The sequence below is a fragment of the Fusarium verticillioides genome, chromosome 5 (genome assembly GCF_000149555.1).
Source record: "Fusarium verticillioides 7600 chromosome 5, whole genome shotgun sequence".
Classification (NCBI taxonomy): domain Eukaryota; kingdom Fungi; phylum Ascomycota; class Sordariomycetes; order Hypocreales; family Nectriaceae; genus Fusarium; species Fusarium verticillioides.
Genome location: NC_031679.1, coordinates 3465742 through 3484504, shown reverse-complemented (window position 1 = coordinate 3484504; position 18763 = coordinate 3465742). Strand labels below are relative to the sequence as shown.

Below are 18763 nucleotides of genomic sequence, written 5' to 3'. Positions count from 1 at the left end.
ATAGAAACCCCCAGAACAAAGACCAGAAAACAATTTTACCTCAAGTTCAGTTTAGGAGCTCTTCTTCTTGCTCTTGGAGCGACTACCGTAAGACTTGAAGACAATCTTGGAAGCCTTTTGCTTGCGCTTGTCGACTCGCTTCTTCTCAATGCGACCACTGGAAGGCTTCTTTGAGTCCACATCCATTACTAGACATGGCTGGTTAGCGAAAATGAATGAGACAGACGGTTCTGTCCAAACTCACATGTGGCTTCATTGTCTTGAACATCCTCCTTGGCATCATTGTTGGCGTCTTCTTCTTGTGCTGAGAATTGGTATGTTAGCGATCAATCGTCTTTGAGGTTGTAGTGTACCATTCATTGTCACTCACTGTTCATGTTCACATCTGAAGATTCAGGCTTGGGCTGCTTGGCCAACTCAAGGAGCTTAGCAGAGAGACGCTCATTTCGAGCTGCCTCAGCGGGACCAAAAACATTCTTGACAAGGCGCCTGTTGTTGGCCTTTCTGGTGCTTGCTCGTGCGCTCTTTGCCATTTTTGTCGATATGGTTGAAGATGGATGCTTGAGTAAAAGTCGTTATCAAAGTCGCCTGCTGCTAAGAAAAAAAAGTTGGGACAGGCTACCGAGGGGCAGTAGTGAGTTTAACTGTGGCGGTGTGTGGCTAGCAGACTAAAGCAGAGATCAACAAGACAGACGCCGGATCCTAGTCCACTCCCTGCGTCTGCCCGGGATGACCGCCTGCTCTTCTTGGACTCGTGTGCGACAACACTCTAAAGACTGGGCAAACATGACATACCTGCCTTAGCGTGAGAGGACCCGACGACGACGAGTTTAGAGCACGCGTGGTGGTTGAGATAGTCGACCGAATTCTCATTATCCAGAGCCAGTCAGCGTGGAGGGCTCATTAACTTACCTACCTTTTATAATCCGATTGTACATTTGTCTTCCAGATGTAACTTTTGTCTCGCTTCCATTCATTCACTCACTCAGCCACTCACTCGTACCTATTCTCACGGTACCTCGCCTTTTCCCAGGTTCTTATCCAGTCAGTCTGCCACAACCAAATACCTCTACAGGCTGCACCCGATCAGCCTGCGCATCTGCCTTGGATGCCGTTGCGCGACTTCCACGACCACTGTTCGCGCCCAACACTGGCAGCACCTTCCTCTACGCATAATCTCCCTCGATAACGATAACGACAACGACACCTTCCCTCGGCCCAAAAACGCAAACAAATATTAGCGACCGGTAAACGGAAGGAACGAACGACCGGCCCCTTCGACTCGGCATGGCTTCCGCAGGCTTTGGGTCCGCTACGGCTGCACCCTCGCACTCAACAACTGCACACGCAAATCTTCGATCAGAAGCGAGTTCTCTTGCGCGACAAGTCAACCGCTTGTTGAATCGCCAACTCTCTTCTGTGTGTCAGGTTAACGGAGTTAAGAGTACTGGCATCAAGGCTGAGCTGCAGCGTCGCATACATAATCGTGAGTTTAGGACCTGCTCATACACAATTCACTCTTGTTTTCGTCTGCGCTGCGCGATGGCTTTATCTCTCTTTCGCATGCTTGTTCGGCCGTGAATCACTGCCTCAAAACTCCTCAGTATCACAGCTAATCATGCCCGCTTCGCCACCAGTCATCCAAGAAGCCGTCAACGCCAACGATCCCGTGCGCCTGCAGCAGATTCGCCAGAGCGTGCACAATTCCATCTCCAGCTCTCAGACCGGATCCTCGCCCTCTCGGTCCAACTACCCGATTTCACATGGTCATGCTTCTTCAACACCTTTCGGGTTGCACAACATGTCGTTCCCTAGCACCCACGGCAGCCTGTCTAATGGTCAGCGCTCTGTGGTTAACTTCAGCTCGTCAGTGTCCCTCACCTTCAAACCGAGCCCGTTTTATCAGATCGAGGCGGTTGCTGGTGATGTAAAGACCTGCGATGGTATGTTTGCGCATCGTTCTGTGTACCTTGTCCGACTTGTTCATACTAACGCCCCTGTCCAGTCATGTCGCAGCACCGTAACACGATAACCTATCCCATCAGACTAGACGACCACCCTGCTTTACAGAAGTGTGTTAACGACCCTTCGTACCGAGTGATGGTCTTTTGCGCCGGAGACACTTTGGGTATTCAAGATGTCGCATTTCCTCACCAGTCAGAGCTCAAGGTCAACGGCGGCGAGGTCAAGGCCAATTTGCGCGGCTTGAAGAACAAACCTGGATCTACTAGACCGGTTGACATCACAAAAGCGCTTCGTCTTCGTCCGAAATATACCAACAACGTTGAGTTCACATACGCGCTGACATCCAAGGTGAGTGCTGTGTATGAGCGTTGTTACAATCGTAGTCTGACACCGAATACAGAATTTCTACCTTGTGATAAATGTTTGCAAGATAACATCTGTCGAACAGCTTGCGGAGCGCATTGCCAATGGCAAGAAGATATCGATTGATTCTGTAAAGCAAGAACGTATGTGCCACTCATGACTGGTCCAGTACTCCTGAGCTATCACTGACATGCAATTAGTCAACGCCAAAGCACAAGATCCAGATGTGGTAGCAACTTCACAGGTGCTATCTCTCAAATGCCCGTTGTCATACATGCGATTAGCACTCCCTTGCCGTGGCTTGAGCTGCACACACTTGCAATGTTTTGATGCCACTTCTTATCTTCAACTGCAAGAACAAGGCCCGCAATGGCAATGTCCTATTTGCAACAAGTCCGCAACTTTTGAGCAGTTGGCTGTCGATGCGTAAGTTTATTAGCAATGATTATGAAAGGTCTTCCTTTTCTAACCTCGAGCAGTTATGTCAAAGACATCCTGGAAGAAACACCAAAGAGTCAGGAAACTGTGACCATCGAACCAAATGGCGAATGGCATCTCAAGAGCACAGATGACAGTAGTCAGGGGCACACGAATGGAAACTCATCTTACACAAATGCCTTTGATGATGACGACGACGATCTGGTAATATCAGAGGTCAATTCTATTGGCCACCGCCGTTTAGAGACGCCCAAAATCTCTACACCGATTAGTACGCCAGTAACAGCAGGTCGCGACGTGTCGTCTTCTGCTGGACCGAGGGGCATAGCCTCTACCAGCGCGAAGCGCCCAGTGGCCGCTGTCATCGACCTAACGCTATCTGACGACGACGACGATGATCCGCCGCCGCCCCCAAAAAGGCAAAACACGTCGATGAACGGATACTCAGGCAACCTGCCCAACAACTCTCCAATCTCACCAGGTGATCTCGGGTATCTTTAGGGGGATGCTCGTCCTCAGGGACGCAGGAAACATAGACGGAATCGTAAGACTCTTTAAAATGAGTCTATGGTGGCAGTGAAATATGTCACAGGGGGGCAGTCCATGTAACTGCTTGGTATTATGGGTGTTGGTTGATGACTTTTACTTTGGCATGTTCTAACCGGCGTTGGAGGAGACGGAAAATGATTCCCCTGCTAATTACCGGCATTGCTATCACGGTTGTTTTTCGCGAGGTGTAAGGGAGTATTCAAAAGAAAGGGGATCAGTCGTTCAGGGGTAATTTAACTTAAGAGACAGGGTCTAGCCTCAAACATAATGGGAGGCAATAGAAAGACAAGTAACCTCTTTCACATGTTCTCATTCCAAATAGGGGCGTCATGGAAAGCAAAGAGTACAAAGTTTGATGATTGTCTGCGTTGCAAACCAATGTTGTGACGATGAAGTCACAAATTGCAAATTTTTCTGGGGAAAACGCGAGTATTAGAAACGCATAAATCATTTTTCATTTATGTGTATTGGCTGCAAAGAGAAATATCATCTCGAATATGCCTTCTATCTTGCCCTCAAATCATCACATCCAACCCTGATTTAAACCAAATTCCTATCCCATCATGACCCAATTGACTCCATAAATCACACGTACTTTTTTGTTATCGCTTTGCCAAATTACGCTCCAATGTCCTTCCTCTTGCTAGGCACAGCAGTCTCAGCCTTCCACGAGTCAACGTTGTGGATCAAGCAAGCCTCGCCTTGGTCACGGCGGGTGAGACGGCCGATGCGGTACACCTTCTCACCAGCATCGGTAAGAGCCTGAGAAACGCTGTCGGCCTTTGCAGGGTCGACAGCAATGACCATACCGACACCAGAGTTGAAGGTGCGGCACATCTCGATGGGCTCGACGTTGCCAGCCTCGCGCATCCACTTGAATACAGGAGGAATCTCCCATGAGCCAAACTCGATTTCAGCAGCGAGAGACTCGGGGATCATGCGGGGAACGTTCTCGACGAGGCCGCCACCGGTGATGTGAGCAAGACCCTTGATGTGTGAGAGGACGGGCAGAAGAGACTTGACGTAAATTCGTGTAGGGGTGAGAAGGGACTCGCCAACGGTGGTGGACTGGTCCCAAGGAGCAGGGTCAGTGTAGCTGAGGCCAGCGCGAGAGACGATGCGACGAGCCAGAGAGAAACCGTTGGAGTGGACTCCAGCGGAGCCAAGACCGAGGAGGACATCGTCTTGAGCCATGTCATCCTTGCGAGGAAGTTTGATATCAGCAGTAACGGTACCGACAGCACAACCAGCAGCGTCGTAATCATCGTTCTGGTACATACCAGGCATCTCAGCAGTCTCACCACCAACAAGGGCACAGCCAGCTTGTCGGCAACCATCAGCAACACCCTGAACGAAGTCAGCAGCAGTAGAGAGGTCCAACTTGCTGCAGCCGTAGTAATCGAGGAACATAACAGGGGTAGCACCCTGAACAACGAGATCGTTGACGTTCATGGCAACCAGATCAATTCCAACTGTGTCGTGTTTCTTCATTGCCTGGGCAATCATGAGCTTGGTGCCAACACCGTCAATAGCACCAACGATAATGGGAGCTCGAGGGTAGCCAGCTTGAGACAGATCAACCTCACCACCAAAGCCACCAATCTCAGCATCAGCGCCAGGTCGCTTGGTGCTGGCAACAGCCTTCTTGATCTTCTCGACGAAGTCGTTGCCGGCTTGAATATCGACACCAGCCTGGGCATAAGTCATGGAGGTCTGAGCAGTTGAGCGGAAAGCTCGGTGAGCGATATCCTTTCGGAAGAAAGCACCCTCGAAATCAATGACCTTCTGGTCAAGAGCGGCATAAGCAGCATCAACAGCAGCTCGGAGCGAGTCACCAACAGCGTTGATGGCAATGACACGACCACCAGAAGTCTTGAGACCAGTGCTGTCGAGTGTGGTACCAGCGTGGAAGATGTTGCAGCCAGCGGGAGGCGTCTGGACAGACATGGCCTTACCCTTGGGGTAAGAACCGGGGTAACCACCGGAAGCAAGGACAACAGTGGCGCTGAACTTGTTCTCAATGGTAAGCTTGCAGTTATCGAGGTAGCCGTTGGCACAAGCAAGCATGATCTCAGCCAAATCAGTATCGGCAGAGAGAAGAGGAAGAACAGTTTGTGTTTCAGGATCACCAAATCGGACGTTGTACTCGAGAACCTTGGGTCCCTTGCTGGTGATCATGAGACCAGTGAAGAGAACACCACGGAAAGGCTGCTGCTCTCGGCGCATACCGGAGATGGTGGGCTCGAGAATCTCACGGTCGATGAGCTCAGTAAGCTCCTTGGTGGCAATGTTTGTAGGCGCATAGCATCCCATGCCACCGGTGTTAGGGCCCTGGTCTCCATCGAAGATGCGCTTGTGGTCCTGGGCGAGAGGCAGAGATCGGATAGCGTAGCCGTCGCAGAAAGTCAGAACACTGAGCTCGTCACCAATGAGAAGCTCTTCAATAACAACCTCGTCGCCAGCGTCGCCGAACTCCTTGTCAACCATGATTTGCTTCAAAGCAGCCTTGGCCTCCTCCTTGGTCTGGGGAAGAATAACACCCTTTCCAGCAGCGAGACCAGTGGCCTTGATAACAACGTCATGGTCGACGCTATCGATGTATGCAACGGCCTTGTTGTAGTCGGAGAAGTTCTCATAAGCAGCAGTGGGAACGTTGTACTTCTTCATGAAATCCTTGGAGTAGGTCTTGCTGCCCTCAAGTCGCGCAGCTTCTTTGGAGGGACCGAAGCAGGGAATGCCAGCCTTTCGGAACCATCCCTCAACACCGTCAACGAGAGGAGCCTCAGGACCAGGAACAACGAGGTTAACGCCGTTCTCCTGAGAAAACTTGACAAGACCGGCGAAATCCTCAGCCTTGACTGAAGAAACATTTGAGGTCTTGGGGCATCCAGCAGTTCCTCCGTTACCGGGGACAGCAAAGATCTGCTCAACTCGAGAAGACTGGCTGAGCTTCCAAGCCAGGGCGTGCTCACGGCCGCCGTTGCCGATAAGCAGAATTCGAAGGTTCGCCATATTAGTTCGTGAGAATATGTGCGAGGAGAAGAATCAGCACGAATGCGATTCCGAGATTCGGCGGCGAGAATCGGTCCACAGAGGTTCTCGACTCAAGGTCTTTGTAGATGCTAGAAGGGCAAATAATCAGTATCTGATATAGACACTTTAATTTTGAATGAGACTTACTTTAATTGATTCCTTTGAGAGGAACCAGCTCCGTAAAGAGACAAAAGTTGGTGGTGGACTGAACTAGAATCGAACTGACTCTGCACCTACACTAAACTTTTTCTAACTTTTCAACTGCCCCGCGCTCTTTGCTCTTTCCCTCAATTGAGAGCCCCGCGTTGTATGGACCCTCCCAACCTTTCATTACGGCTTATCGTTATCGATAATGCTGACTCAGCGAGCTTGAAGCTCCCGCCCAATTCATCCAACCAGGAGAGCACTTCGGTGAGCTTGGAAGTACGTATCCCTTTGAGTTCGACGCAAACGACGTCCTTCACTTACCACGCGCACGAATATTAAATCATATCCCAGATCACACTTAACTCCGACCATTCTCTGATATTGATGATTCAACGTGAAATCTAACAAATCGCCCATCATGTCTTTCGAACCCGTCATGCCTCCCTTTAACTCGAGCGATCCATCTGCCAACTTCCTCAGCTCCTCTTGTCTCGACTTTCTCCTTATTGAGCTCGTTCCTATGGCCTACCGCGTAACTCATGAGCGAGATTCTATCGCATCAGAATCAAATGGCGCACCCGCAGATACCGCCTCAACTAGCCATGCAGTCAGCTCCAGCGCAGCTGGAATAATGGCTGGCACCGCGACAAGGAAGGACGAGGAAGAGGATATGGACGCAGTGCACTATCGCCTTGAGATGTTGGGGTACAGAGTAGGACAGGGTCTTGTAGAGAGGTGCGCATCGATGTCTGGAGTTCTCCACGCCGTCATGGCTTACATCGTAACAGATTCTCAAGAGACCGACCACGATTCAACGACACACTCGACGTTATCAAATTCCTTTGCAAAGATCTTTGGACGCTGGTGTTTGGCAAGAATATTGACAATCTGAAGACAAATCACAGAGTCCGTTTTCCTTCTCTGTTCTGTACGAGAACATTACGCTGAATTGAGCCAGGGAGTTTACGTATTGACCGACAACCTATTTCGACCCTTCTCGCGCATGAGCACAGAAGCTGGTGGCCAAGCAATCGTTCGCGCACAACCGGTATGGTCCCAGAAAGCCCAGATCTCTTTATAATATGTTATTTTATTGACTTGCTACACCTTGCAGTTCTTATGGTTCCCATGCGGTATCGTACGGGGTGCATTGGCTGCCCTTGGAATCAACACCAGTGTCCAAGCTGAAATCAACGAGTTGCCGGGTGCCGTGTTTCAGATTAAAACCATACCAAACAAGCCCTGAGGGGTTTGTCTGTCTAGCTAAAATACCACGATACCCTTCTACCAAGCTTGGGCGCACAGCACACCAAACATCCAACCAACGAGTGCCATGAACGCGCAAGAGCTAAATTTCGCCATGGTTTAGACCAATCCTTGACCAAAACTCCAATCATACCTGCAGCAGTCCCCAAGATTCATCAATATCGGGGCTATAAAGACATCGACCGTAAATCATCGCCCGGAACATTTCACAGCCTGCGCAAAGTCATATCATCAGCAATCGCGCTCATGACTCATATTACTATGTCTAGTGCCATAGCTATGGGCCTCCTCAGGAGTGTCCTTGCCTGCTCTGGAAGCTTCTTACTGGGTATTAGGGAAGATATCAAATTGGGGGTATTCACTTTTGGGGAGGGTTGTGGACAAAGCTGACACCCTTGGAGATGTTGCCCTTGAGGCCCTCGGTGGCCTTGGCCAGAAGAGCCTTCTCCTGCTCGGTGATGCCCTCCAGAGGGTTATTGGCCTTCTCGGCACCGTTGGGCTATGTAATATTAGCACATATCCCATCTAGAAACGAAACAATCTGCCACTTACGCCCAGCTCAATGGGAACAGAGAAGAAGTCGGTACCAGTCTCATTGGCGATGGCCTCGCCTCCAGGGATACCACCATTAGAGACCTTGGGAAGGTAGACGTAGCTAGGCTCAACGAGTCCCTTCTCACCCTTGACGGCACGGAGAACCTTCTCGGCAAATCTGCAGTCATGTCAGTTACTGGGTGGAGCAGTGTGAGATGGTCAGGCAACCCACCGGAAACCAGCGTAAGCCATTGACAGAGTGGCGCTGCCAGCACCATCCTTGGCCTTGACGACCTCGTCACCGCCGAACTGGACGCGGTTCACGAGAGCATCGTACTTGTCCTTAGGAATATCAACAGCAGGTGAGGCCTTGCTGAAAAGAGGGACGATGGTCTCTCCAGAGTGACCACCAATGACGGGGATGGTCAGCTCTTGGGGGTTAGCCCGGCCAGTGATCTCAGCAACGAAGGTCTCGGCACGGACGATGTCGAGGGTGGTGACACCAAAGAGACGCTGGGGGTTGAAGACGCCCTTGGCCTTGAGGACCTCAGCAGCGATAGGGACGGTAGAGTTGACGGGGTTGGAGATGACGAGGATGAAGGCCTTGGGGGCGACCTCGGCGGCAACCTCGATGAGACCCTTCACAATGCCAGCATTGATGTTGAAGAGATCGTCACGAGTCATACCAGGCTTGCCTGTGCGGGGGATATGGTCAGTAGAGTAAAAACTGGGGGAGGGGCTCCGGGGTCGGTCGGACACGCGGGGACCAACGCCGGATGTCCGGGGTAGGAGCTTTACATACGGGGAATGCCAGCGGGGATGACAATAATGTCGGCGTCCTTGAAAGCAGCCTTAGCGCCATCGTTGGCGGGAAGGTAGCCAGTTGTCTTCTGCAGAGGGTGTGAGCAAATAGTGTGTTTCGGTGGAAGGGAATTATGCATGTTCGACTGGGGAAAATCCGGGGTCGACTCACGGCGCGGGAGGAGATGTGGGAGAGATCGGTGGCAACGCCGGGGGTGTTGACGACATCGTAAAGAGCAAGCTCGTCGATATGAGGGGATGTCTTAAGGAGAAGAGAAAGAGGCTGTATATCGATCAGCTGGTGTTATTTCAAGATTTGAGTGAGCAAGTTTCTACGTACCTGACCAATGCCACCAGAGGCGCCAGCAACAACTATATACAATGTCAATTATTGCTCTGAGAAGTGCTGAGAGACGACACCGAGGTGTGAAGAGCGCGAATATCATAGGCAGACATCAAGGTGAAAGGGTGGGTGAGACGGGCTCGTACGTACCAGCCTTGACCATTTTGACTGATTTTACAGGTATATTGGGATTGAAGGAGGGGTAGTTGCTCTGTTGAGACTTTGTGAAAAAGAGAAAATATGGTAATGGACGAAGAGCTTGGATAGAAGAGTCAAGATGTGGGAAGAATGAGGAGAGTGGGAGGAGGGTCAGGAAGTGGGAGAGGGTTCAAATAAGTAATGTAGGTAGAGAAAGAGCCTCGAGGGTGGTTAATGCGACACGAGGGACGGAGGAGACTGGGCAGCTACTGGCAACCTCCACGGCGATACCTGCCGTACTCTGCTAAGGTGAGTTAGTTCCTACAGCCCAGGGCAGCTCTCCATACAGTACCTAAGGTAAGGTAGGTACGCCTCTCCATACGGGTACCCTTCAAGCCCGCTGAGACAATCCCGACGTATTCTAATGAATATGCCTTACCTAGTCCCCTTGCTAAGGCATCATAGCACTGCTCTATTGCATTGCATTACTACAGACAGTGCCCGAGTTATTCTCTCCGAGCTGACCGGGAACCTTTACGGCGGTTCACGGAGCTGGGGCTGGGCTGGCAAATTTACATGTCCGAGATTATCACAGGCGTCTATATTTGCCTCCATCTTTTCTGCCGCAGACATGTGCGACAGCCTAGGTGCCAGATGTCGAGCGGGGAAAGCAGCAGAAAAGAGCTGTGCAACTTTATGAGCTCTAGTGGGGGGTTCCAGGTCCATGCACGCTCAAGGAAACCCCTCCTTGCAAGGGTCAATGGCTATCATCGACAATTGAGGGGCATCATCCACAGTCCAGAGCCCACTGCCCACTGCCAGGCCTATTGAACTGTCGAACCAAGAGGAGCGCCATCATCATCTCGCTTCTCTTTCGCCAGCTCTTGATTACTTATTACCAGCTATCACGAGTTTGCATTTCGAATAATTACGTTACAACTTACTGTCCTGGTATCACCCACAGTTCCGGAGGAGTTTGATGGTTGCGGGAGGGGCTTTTGCTAATACTCATGATATTTATTATCTCAGACTACCTACATCCTTAGGTACCTATCGTACATGCCTCCACCATCATGGATTTCATCTTTCCCTTCATCCATTGATATTTCTCCCCTCTCGCCCGCCCACTTTGACTCGCAATGGCGATCCGCTCCAGTTGTCAGAGACCTGGCGCAATACTTGGCGCAAAGCCTTGCGCCGAGACTGGTGCGCAAGCGCCCTATGCTGTTTTTCCTTCTCTTTTTGGAGGGTCCTACGGACAGACTATGTATTCTAATGGAGAACGACGCACGATAGCAACGGAGCAACGGAGAAGCCCTGACCACTTCGTGCATCAGATTCCCGCCATATTCGATTGGGTCTTATACCAATCAACATTGATGGTAGATCAATCTTGTTTCGACAGACTATGCTAAGCATCGCGGACCTGAGTCTGGTTCGCTTCTGGAACCTGAACCCTCACATCCAGCTTCCCGTGGGGAAGGTTGTCAAGGGACCGATGTTCCCCTGCACCTCCAACTCGACGACAGCTCTGGACAACTCACTGGGCCTGACAGTCGCAACCCCGAGTTGGGAGCGATCTTTACCCTGGCCCAACTCCGGTGAGCACACCAGATCCAAACTCAATTGTCCAACCAAGCTCCACGAGGGCAATTCAACAAGTCGCTCATATGAAAGTGTTGGTAATCCTATCGTGTAAACCCCACCTTGTATTACTCGCTCTGTCTCTTCCCTTACTGGGTCTGTAACTTATAAGTGGACGATGCCCTCTCGTTACATGAATTCACTGTTTGCAGAAGATCAACAAACTAGATGTTCAAGCCACCAAGGTGAGGGGGCGGCTGATCCCTCCCCGCTACCAAATTTGGAAATTTCGAAATGCATCTCTGCAACCTTGGTGGTTGGTTGTTATTAGCTCAGTTTGAGTATGAGCCAAGTCATTTGAAACATCGTCACGATTCTTGATTGATATCTTGTCAAACAAGTTTGGTCTTTTCCCGATACTTCCACGGATGGTAACCTCCAGCATCCGGATGTTGATATGCCTCATATCGTTTGGCAGCCGGATATTTGTCGTTCAGAAACTGACTTCGGTGGATGACTTGCGTCTATTGCACCAACCATGTTTCGTGCCCTTCACCTTGGTCAGCGTCTGGAGATTGACATGCGTCTAATCCAAGAAAACTAATTCCGAATTGTGGCTATATGAGGCCTTGAGCATCAAAACATTCCGACATATGATCTTGTTGTTCAAGATATTGCTCCGAACTTATCCGGGACAGTGACGTCTCAATCGCATTTATGAGGATCCTCGGCGCCTTGACATTCGGCATGATCCTCGGTATCCCGTGGTACCGAAGTCATGACCCGAATTCTACCGCTTCGCACTTACACATCCAGACAAGATCGTGAGCCTCCACAGATGGATGATCAGAGACGTGGTTAATGCGGACTTTGTCCAGACCGTCCATGCCGTTCATGTATTTAATTATTGGCTGAGACTCTTGTTGTGCTACGTCACTGAAGGTACAGTATATCGAAACGTAGTTCAGCCTCAATTGTCGTTGATATGACCCCCATCATACATTCACCAACATACACTCACTCTCTTGTTCTGAGAAACAAATTTTGGGTTGCCGGCGATATTGCCAGCGAGATATTCATTCGTTTTAAGCTCACTAACTCCAGCAGTGAATGACCCAGAGACCTCGGTTCATGTGCTATTCCCACACTGATCTCTTTTTCATCAGTTGTGGGCTATGCAGCTTGCCTCCCTAGCTTCATACCCCAGCCTTATTCACAATACATTTCTATCTTGGTATTAGACAGCTTAGTTCTCCTCAGCGGCGGCGGCGGCCTTCTTGGCCTTGTTGCCACGGAGCTTCTGCTCGGGCTCGGGCTTGACGGGCTTGTTGGACTTCTTGAGGGCGGAGGCACGCTCAACGGCAGCGGAGCGGAGGTCAGCACGGTAACCGTTCTTGGCAGCCTGGTTGGCAACAGCCTGGTAGGTCCTGTGCGAAAGAATCACGGTCAGCCCCGTTCCGCCAATGTTCGATGTCGAATAACAACGACGCTGTTGGCAGTCGAATACTCACTTGCGGTTGCTCTTGGATCCACTGTAAGAGGTCTTGACAAGGTTCTGGGCGGGCTTGTTGGGCTGGGCCTTCTTGGAGGTGACAACAATAGCACCCTTCTCGCCAGAGGTGATACCGAGGGCCTGTTAATTCGGTTTGTTTAGCATCGTACGTTCATCGAGTCGAGACGTCTTCACCGGGGCTGTTGTGGTCGTACCTTGTCGTTGACGAAACCAGCGTGCTGTGAGGCGAGTTAGCGCACACGATCTCCCATGACCCCTCGAATATCCGAGAGGCTATCAAAACTCGGGAACAGAATCGTACCTTGCGAGAAGTCTTGTTGGTCAGGTTAAGGGGGTCTCGGGAGAACTGAACACCGCCGTTCTTCTTGCTCTTGGCGGAGAAGCAGTTGTTGTCACCTGCGCGATCGCAAAAACGTTTCAGTAATTGACTTCTTCAATAACAAGGCGCATATCGTAGGCCAAAATTCATATCATCATATGAGAAATTCGTCGAAGGGAGACTCACGGACGATCTCCCAGATCAGGTCCGAGGAAATGTTGGAGAGCTCCTGGGCGGTAGACATTGTGAATGGAGGTTTTGGCGTGAAAATTGACCGGGGAGAGTGAAGCTTGAGGTTGTCGTCGTCGAGATATCCAGTTCCAAAGACTATTCACCAAAGTCGGCGAGAATTGTGCGTAGCGAAATTATGGGGCTCGCCTAGCTTGCCAAACAGGGCTAGACACCCATCATGCTGACTTTACTGGCCAAAGGGGGCCCGGCGGGCGGGAGCATCGAAAGACTGGCCCATGGAGAGTGTCAGTGGGTAAATTCATTGGAACAGAGTCGAGAGGCGAATGGTTTGATACGACCGACCACTGATGTCATACAATGAGACATTCAAAGCTCATTCCTAGTAGTGAAAGGAGGGCACATTGCTCGGTTCAGTGGCCGATATCTATCTACAGCGTATATGCCTCTATCTCTCAATAAACAACTTCAGAACCAACATGCGTGTCCTTGTGCCTGTAGCGGCTGTGCCAAGCCAGAAAACGCGTGGCTTAATTGATTGGGAGAGGGAGCCCGAGGCCTCGCAAACAGAGTCACGTCAGCACTTTCATTCCTGAGACAAAGCGAAGGAGGCTCGTCTTTTCACTTTTCTTGCTGGACTTCCACTTGCACTTATTCAAATCCGGACCTTGCTTTGCTTTGCGGCGGCCGAGAGATATCAAACCACGACTAATAAACTCTGCACTTGCGAGTTTTGGTAGTCCGTCTTTGACCAGAGACGGGCTATTTATTGATCATGCAACTTTGAAGTTCTATTCTCTTTTACACGCCTGCGACTTGGCCGTTCCTCTCTTTTGTCCCCCGATCGTATCGCTGTGTTGCACATAAATCAGTCGATCGACCTCCACTACCAACCATCTCTCTCTTCAATACAATACAAACTCGCCCAACATGTCGTATCTTCTCTACTCGATCTCCTTCTTCGCCCTCGTCCTCGGCACAGTCCTCTTCTTCACCCGCGCCCACTGGATCCCCCACGTCCAACATCTACGACCCAGACTCCCTGGCGCAGACTACATCTACTCCCGACTCCCCAACAGTTTCGCAGGCGATATCGAGGCCGGTCTTTCCAGCAATACCTTTGATCTCTCTGGAAATGTCGAATCAGGCGATTCGCGCGCTGGTCTTGACGATGCGGCCAAGGCCGAGGTTCTCGCTATCATGAAGAAGAGGAGGATGAACTTTGACCAGGCGAGGAAGGTCTACATGGAGAACCGATTCAAGGCCAACGGTATTGGCGCTGATGGATTACCGAGGGATCCGAAGTTCGTGAGCTTCTCATAGGAGTTGCGTGAACATGCGAAACACCCGACGAGAAACGTAGCAAACGACGATATTCGACTACGAAGTCGACTCTCCGAATATTATTATTCCTACTCTGCAAAATTTGATGCTCCCGCATCATTCCAAAACTACACTATGTCGAAGCGATAGATTGCTTGACTCGAAACACTTTTTACGTTGGCACACCAGATGCAATTTCCTATACCTATTTTTGGTTTCCCTGATTTGTTATGCGCTTTCCTTATTCCTCTAAGTTTCGGCAGCGTTTTCGGATTGTTCAATACAGGATTTGATATCAGCAGCCTGCACTTCACTTATGATCTGTAAGGCAAGGAGTTAAGGTGGGATGCGAAATGGTTATTAACTGAGTAGGCTCCGTCTGCCCAGTCAGCTATTGTACTTTTCTTATTTGCTAGTACCAAATATGCAATCGATGAATTCATCATATCATCGTGATCTCCGCCAAACGCCATGAGTGAGTGAATACCATACAAAGGTCGAAGTGTATATACAAAGAATGCCCAACGCTAGACCGGGGGACGGGCAAACTTGTCAACTGGCATGGTCATTTACTGACGCTTAGTGACAAGTGCCTGTTCTGCTGACGAGAGCGCCCAAGATTTGGTCTTGATGCATGAAAGTGCCCAAATCCGGTTTGCCAGAAACTGGCAATGGACTTGAGGGCTAGCCAGAAGCACATCTATTGAGTCTTCTTGGTGCTAGACGAACCGTATGTACGGTTGTCTTGACCTTCAATCTCTTCAATAAGCTCATCGACCTTCTCAATCTCCTTCTTCCATCGACCCTCTGACATCTTTATATTACGCTCGAACATCCACTGCTCAGGCATGAGATATGTTCCGCCCATACGGTCGAAGCCAGTGAAGAACTGGCCGTAATTGACCTCAAAGCGGGAGTGGTGAAGAGAGTGGCAAGCAGCGCCGTTGACAACGGGGTTGTTGGTGAGATACTCACCATCATGGATCATGACAGACCAGAGGTTCACGAACACGAAGAGCGCCACATATGCCATCTTCTGGAGCGGGAAGATAAAGGGGAAGATGTGGTATGGCAATGACTGGGTGAAGCCATCGAGGGGGTGGAAAGCATGGCTAGCAAAGGGCGTAGGCATGATCCACTTGTGATGAAGCTTGTGCAGGTACTTGTAGACCAGGCGGTGGTGAAGCCAGCGATGAGCCCAGTATATACAGAAGTCGGTAAAAAGGAGGAAGAGCGGGAACTGGAAGAAGTCGTACCAGAGCCCGGGTCCATCTTCGGTGGTGTCGTAGAGTTTGCCGTATCCGCGCACTTCAAGGAGGAAGAAGGGTGCCGTGATGATGGCCATGACGGGCATGGCCTTGTTGGCTGCAATGATCTCAAGGCGGACTTGGTTCTTGATGAAGCGAGGATGGTCAAATGTTCGCTTGTCGAAGATGAAGATGTACGAGAGTGTCGCGACGATGAAGTAGACGAGAAGCCCAAAGATCCTAAAGCTTATTAGCTGAATCCATCAATCTCAGAATGAAGACTGACCAAGTGATGAGATATAGAGTCAGAGCTTGTCGAAGAGGATTGTCACGATCCCAAGCGCTCATGTATGCCTCCTCTGCTGGCTCAAACGTGATGAATTGAGTGGCTGGCTTGTAAGTCCATGTTGAGAAGGCCTTGGCCGACGTATCTGTCGAGTTTGAGGGCGATGGGAAATCATAAGGAGCCGGAGGCTTTGGGTGAAAGTAGGCGTATGCGTAATCGGCGATAAATGTATCGACGACCTCGAGGACAACGTCCATGGCTGGCAACTGGGTTTGTTTCAAGGCTATAAAGCCGCGGGTAGATAAATGAGTGGACTTGTATAAGTGGTGATGCGAAGACTGGTGTAAGTGACCAAGAGAAACACAACGAACTCAGGTTAAGAGTCAACCAAGCAGAACAAATAATCACTGAGAACCCCCTACAAAACGGAATGATCCAGAAAACCAAATCTATTCACAGAAGGGGCCTCGTCTTCTTTATCAATGAATCGACCAAGGGAAAGGAAATCACATTGTCTGATACTACAAGGGTCCATCGGCGGCTTGCGAGGCGGGGCCGTCGTTTCTGTCAGGGATACAGAGACAGGTGGAGTTCTAGAAAGGGTCTTTGGAGCTCAACTGAGCCAATTGGGGAGCCTGGAAGGCAGAGCTTCTAGATTTATCTTATGATGTAGGACGTACGAGAGGAGCTCCTAGTGACCTAGACGAATGATACGCTGTACGCATATGAAGGGATATCAAAAACATAGAATTCTCGCCAGAATGTAAATACGAATACAGAAACCTCTACAGCTTTCATTGGAGAATTCCTATGCTCGAGATGAGATTCGTCAAGTATCGGAGCCAGTAACGGTCGTCTTTGAATGAGAATCGCATGATGAGCTCCGAACGAGCCCGGGTGAGTGATAGCTCTATTCAGCACCAATTCAGAACCTCATCAACCACCAGAAACCAAAATAACAAGGGTTAATATCGTTTCTTATGTTGATTGAAGTGGCCTGTTCCGGCTTCTCAGAGCCCGAGTGTTTGTCAACCAATTGGCTTTTACAATTGGAATTGATGTTCCACTCTGGATCGAGGACCATTTATTTTCCGATATCACGAAGACGAGATATCGAACGATTCAGCTTGAGGCAATTCAGCCTTAAAAGGGGAAGTTGTTAAAGTACATCTTCACCGCAACACTACGCCACGAGATCGTGCTGTTATTGCAAGAGTATGATATACTGAGTGAATCGATATAGTGCGTTCTTCAATGCGCAATAGTCCATAGTTTACTGTGAATTGAGACCTCATAGCACTGCATAAGAGTAAATTTACAGCCGATGTGACATATTCTACATTGCAGTTCTGTCCATGATGCATTCATTGTTCTTTGTACATTCTCATCTGAACACTTGAATTCAAGATCATGGTTCGACAATGCATTGTCGATTCACCCATACAGCGTGGAGATACGGAAACGAATACGTTCGGGGAAACCCTGGAAATGTCACAAAGGGACGAATATGAACTGACGTCTTCTGCTAATTTTGGACCCCTAATCCACGGGATCTCGGGTATAAGAGGGAATAGCTGTCCCTGAACTGCCTTGACAGCCCTAGTTTCAATGGAGGTCATGCTTTTGGCTACCCTATATCTCTCTTGATGTTCCATTGGGCCAAGCCTCTGAACTGTATCTACGTATAACTCTGTTGTCTTAGAAGTTTGCTCTACGTTAAAGACTTTCATCTGTACCTTATTCGGTTGGGTACCTTTATTTTTCGTATCGATCGATGATTAAGTGCGCAACAGGTAACAAAACTTAGTATTTCCTTTTCAAGAACGCGAAAGAAGGCAACCAATACGTTACAATGATTGAGCTGAAGGGTTTTAATAAGAACAAAGTATAACCAAGGAGACCATGAGTGACAATATGGTGTGTCACGATTTAAGATGTGTGTGTGATGAATTTATTTACTGCGAACATATCGGATATGAGCACCTACCTTAGGCATCCGACCCCGCAGATGGGTTGAGGATGATGACAAAGGTCATGTGCGCGATACTTAATCTCTCCCGAGTCAGATACTCAAGCCTTATCACCATTTTCCTATCCGTTGTGAGTCGTGTGTCGCCCACCAACTTTCTGGTCAGAATCGAAAATGCCCGAATATGGTGACGTTACTCAACCAAAGCAGAACGAATAAACCGTCAAACATGAATCTTGATGCCACTTACGGTTCTCTACCATCCACTCGCAACTCATCATTTTTGACAATAACTAACGATACATGATATTCGCGAGAGGATGAGGCATGTGGCACCAGTCACCTTCCATTAAACGTCGCACAGAATGTCACACAAAACTGGTCAAATCCGACGAGACTTGCCTGTCACTCCCGTTTTATGTATGTACGTGCTTGAAGGTGGCGCGGCTCTGTTGTGTTCAGTGGTGCTGTGCTGTGCTTTGCTGTGTTGTGTTGTCACAGATGCAAGCAAGGTCTGCAGACGTTAGTTAGACACAGGAGTACAGTCCACTCCTCATAACTCAATTGGCTCGGAGGAAGCATCTTGGAGCTAAGGGACAGCATGTATGTGGTGGGAAAGGGTTGTTGTGAGGAGAGAGCTAAACTTATTTTAACTTGCATGGTTCTCCAGTTGTTGCCATGAACAATAATCGACTTCCCACCGACTCCAGAAACCCGAACCTTTGGCAGCAGCATGGTCTGCGTCACGATAAACTC

At 49.7% G+C, this 18763-nt stretch overlaps 8 protein-coding genes across 20 annotated transcripts; 3 read left to right on the top strand and 5 right to left on the bottom strand.

Annotated features, from left to right (window-relative positions):
- Positions 1 to 51: 51 nt before the first annotated feature.
- On the bottom strand, positions 52 to 584 carry FVEG_09184 (hypothetical protein; the record flags this gene model as incomplete). The annotated part of the gene is made up of 3 exons (XM_018898144.1): positions 371 to 584; positions 245 to 304; positions 52 to 188 (listed from the first exon to the last, which is right to left on the bottom strand). The coding sequence occupies exons 1-3, from the start codon at positions 531 to 533 to the stop codon at positions 52 to 54; spliced, it is 360 nt and encodes a 119-aa protein (XP_018755956.1). The 5' UTR covers positions 534 to 584.
- A 190-nt stretch (positions 585 to 774) lies between these two features.
- FVEG_09183 (hypothetical protein) lies at positions 775 to 3907 on the top strand. Of its 2 annotated transcripts, XM_018898142.1 has the most exons (6): positions 775 to 1486; positions 1638 to 1943; positions 2006 to 2313; positions 2366 to 2471; positions 2529 to 2754; positions 2808 to 3907. In XM_018898142.1, the coding sequence occupies exons 1-6, from the start codon at positions 1288 to 1290 to the stop codon at positions 3265 to 3267; spliced, it is 1605 nt and encodes a 534-aa protein (XP_018755954.1). In that variant the 5' UTR covers positions 775 to 1287; the 3' UTR covers positions 3268 to 3907. The 2 variants fall into 2 exon arrangements, with proteins under 2 accessions (XP_018755954.1, XP_018755955.1); XM_018898143.1 differs by having other exon boundaries at positions 775 to 1943.
- Positions 3728 to 6627, bottom strand: FVEG_09182 (hypothetical protein). The gene is made up of 2 exons (XM_018898141.1): positions 6496 to 6627; positions 3728 to 6437 (listed from the first exon to the last, which is right to left on the bottom strand). Exon 2 carries the CDS (start codon positions 6325 to 6327, stop codon positions 3934 to 3936), a length of 2394 nt encoding a protein of 797 aa, XP_018755953.1. The 5' UTR covers positions 6328 to 6437; positions 6496 to 6627; the 3' UTR covers positions 3728 to 3933.
- A 143-nt stretch (positions 6628 to 6770) lies between these two features.
- FVEG_16532 (hypothetical protein) lies at positions 6771 to 9533 on the top strand. 3 transcript variants are annotated; one of them, XM_018905758.1, is made up of 4 exons: positions 6771 to 7230; positions 7284 to 7401; positions 7454 to 7543; positions 7610 to 9533. In XM_018905758.1, the coding sequence occupies exons 1-4, from the start codon at positions 6914 to 6916 to the stop codon at positions 7739 to 7741; spliced, it is 657 nt and encodes a 218-aa protein (XP_018755950.1). In that variant the 5' UTR covers positions 6771 to 6913; the 3' UTR covers positions 7742 to 9533. The 3 variants fall into 3 exon arrangements, with proteins under 3 accessions (XP_018755950.1, XP_018755951.1, XP_018755952.1); XM_018905759.1 differs by having other exon boundaries at positions 7454 to 9533; XM_018905760.1 differs by lacking the exons at positions 7454 to 7543; positions 7610 to 9533 and having other exon boundaries at positions 7284 to 7453.
- FVEG_09181 (malate dehydrogenase, NAD-dependent) lies at positions 7358 to 10231 on the bottom strand. Of its 10 annotated transcripts, XM_018898131.1 has the most exons (8): positions 9590 to 10231; positions 9437 to 9468; positions 9269 to 9379; positions 9098 to 9185; positions 8528 to 8990; positions 8314 to 8473; positions 8124 to 8260; positions 7358 to 7974 (listed from the first exon to the last, which is right to left on the bottom strand). In XM_018898131.1, exons 1-8 carry the CDS (start codon positions 9600 to 9602, stop codon positions 7968 to 7970), a joined length of 1011 nt encoding a protein of 336 aa, XP_018755940.1. In that variant the 5' UTR covers positions 9603 to 10231; the 3' UTR covers positions 7358 to 7967. The 10 variants fall into 10 exon arrangements, with proteins under 10 accessions (XP_018755940.1, XP_018755943.1, XP_018755941.1 ...); XM_018898134.1 differs by having other exon boundaries at positions 9098 to 9379; XM_018898132.1 differs by having other exon boundaries at positions 7358 to 8260.
- Positions 10232 to 12000: 1769 nt separating this feature from the next.
- Positions 12001 to 13458, bottom strand: FVEG_09180 (ribosomal protein L28e). The gene is made up of 5 exons (XM_018898130.1): positions 13180 to 13458; positions 12976 to 13070; positions 12869 to 12892; positions 12673 to 12794; positions 12001 to 12588 (listed from the first exon to the last, which is right to left on the bottom strand). Exons 1-5 carry the CDS (start codon positions 13235 to 13237, stop codon positions 12408 to 12410), a joined length of 480 nt encoding a protein of 159 aa, XP_018755939.1. The 5' UTR covers positions 13238 to 13458; the 3' UTR covers positions 12001 to 12407.
- A 654-nt stretch (positions 13459 to 14112) lies between these two features.
- FVEG_09179 (hypothetical protein) lies at positions 14113 to 14505 on the top strand (the record flags this gene model as incomplete). Its single annotated transcript, XM_018898129.1, has 1 exon — positions 14113 to 14505. One exon carries the CDS (start codon positions 14113 to 14115, stop codon positions 14503 to 14505), a length of 393 nt encoding a protein of 130 aa, XP_018755938.1.
- A 28-nt stretch (positions 14506 to 14533) lies between these two features.
- On the bottom strand, positions 14534 to 16565 carry FVEG_09178 (C-5 sterol desaturase). The gene is made up of 2 exons (XM_018898128.1): positions 16039 to 16565; positions 14534 to 15992 (listed from the first exon to the last, which is right to left on the bottom strand). Exons 1-2 carry the CDS (start codon positions 16293 to 16295, stop codon positions 15206 to 15208), a joined length of 1044 nt encoding a protein of 347 aa, XP_018755937.1. The 5' UTR covers positions 16296 to 16565; the 3' UTR covers positions 14534 to 15205.
- Positions 16566 to 18763: the final 2198 nt, after the last annotated feature.

Coding starts and splice junctions, on each gene's coding strand:
- FVEG_09178 (XM_018898128.1), bottom strand. CDS start 16,295: ATGGACGTTGTCCTCGAGGTCGTCGATACATTTATCGCCGATTACGCA. Junction 15,993..16,038: donor ACTCTATATCTCATCACTTG/GTCAGTCTTCAT, acceptor AATAAGCTTTAG/GATCTTTGGGCTTCTCGTCT.
- FVEG_09182 (XM_018898141.1), bottom strand. CDS start 6,327: ATGGCGAACCTTCGAATTCTGCTTATCGGCAACGGCGGCCGTGAGCAC.
- FVEG_16532 (XM_018905758.1), top strand. CDS start 6,914: ATGTCTTTCGAACCCGTCATGCCTCCCTTTAACTCGAGCGATCCATCT. Junction 7,231..7,283: donor GGACAGGGTCTTGTAGAGAG/GTGCGCATCGAT, acceptor ACATCGTAACAG/ATTCTCAAGAGACCGACCAC. Junction 7,402..7,453: donor ATCTGAAGACAAATCACAGA/GTCCGTTTTCCT, acceptor GAATTGAGCCAG/GGAGTTTACGTATTGACCGA.
- FVEG_09180 (XM_018898130.1), bottom strand. CDS start 13,237: ATGTCTACCGCCCAGGAGCTCTCCAACATTTCCTCGGACCTGATCTGG. Junction 13,071..13,179: donor CCTGATCTGGGAGATCGTCC/GTGAGTCTCCCT, acceptor GCGATCGCGCAG/GTGACAACAACTGCTTCTCC. Junction 12,589..12,672: donor GGATCCAAGAGCAACCGCAA/GTGAGTATTCGA, acceptor TCTTTCGCACAG/GACCTACCAGGCTGTTGCCA.
- FVEG_09181 (XM_018898131.1), bottom strand. Junction 9,186..9,268: donor CCCACATCTCCTCCCGCGCC/GTGAGTCGACCC, acceptor CACCCTCTGCAG/AAGACAACTGGCTACCTTCC. Junction 8,991..9,097: donor CATCCCCGCTGGCATTCCCC/GTATGTAAAGCT, acceptor TCCCCCGCACAG/GCAAGCCTGGTATGACTCGT.
- FVEG_09183 (XM_018898142.1), top strand. CDS start 1,288: ATGGCTTCCGCAGGCTTTGGGTCCGCTACGGCTGCACCCTCGCACTCA. Junction 2,472..2,528: donor TGATTCTGTAAAGCAAGAAC/GTATGTGCCACT, acceptor ACATGCAATTAG/TCAACGCCAAAGCACAAGAT. Junction 2,755..2,807: donor GAGCAGTTGGCTGTCGATGC/GTAAGTTTATTA, acceptor AACCTCGAGCAG/TTATGTCAAAGACATCCTGG.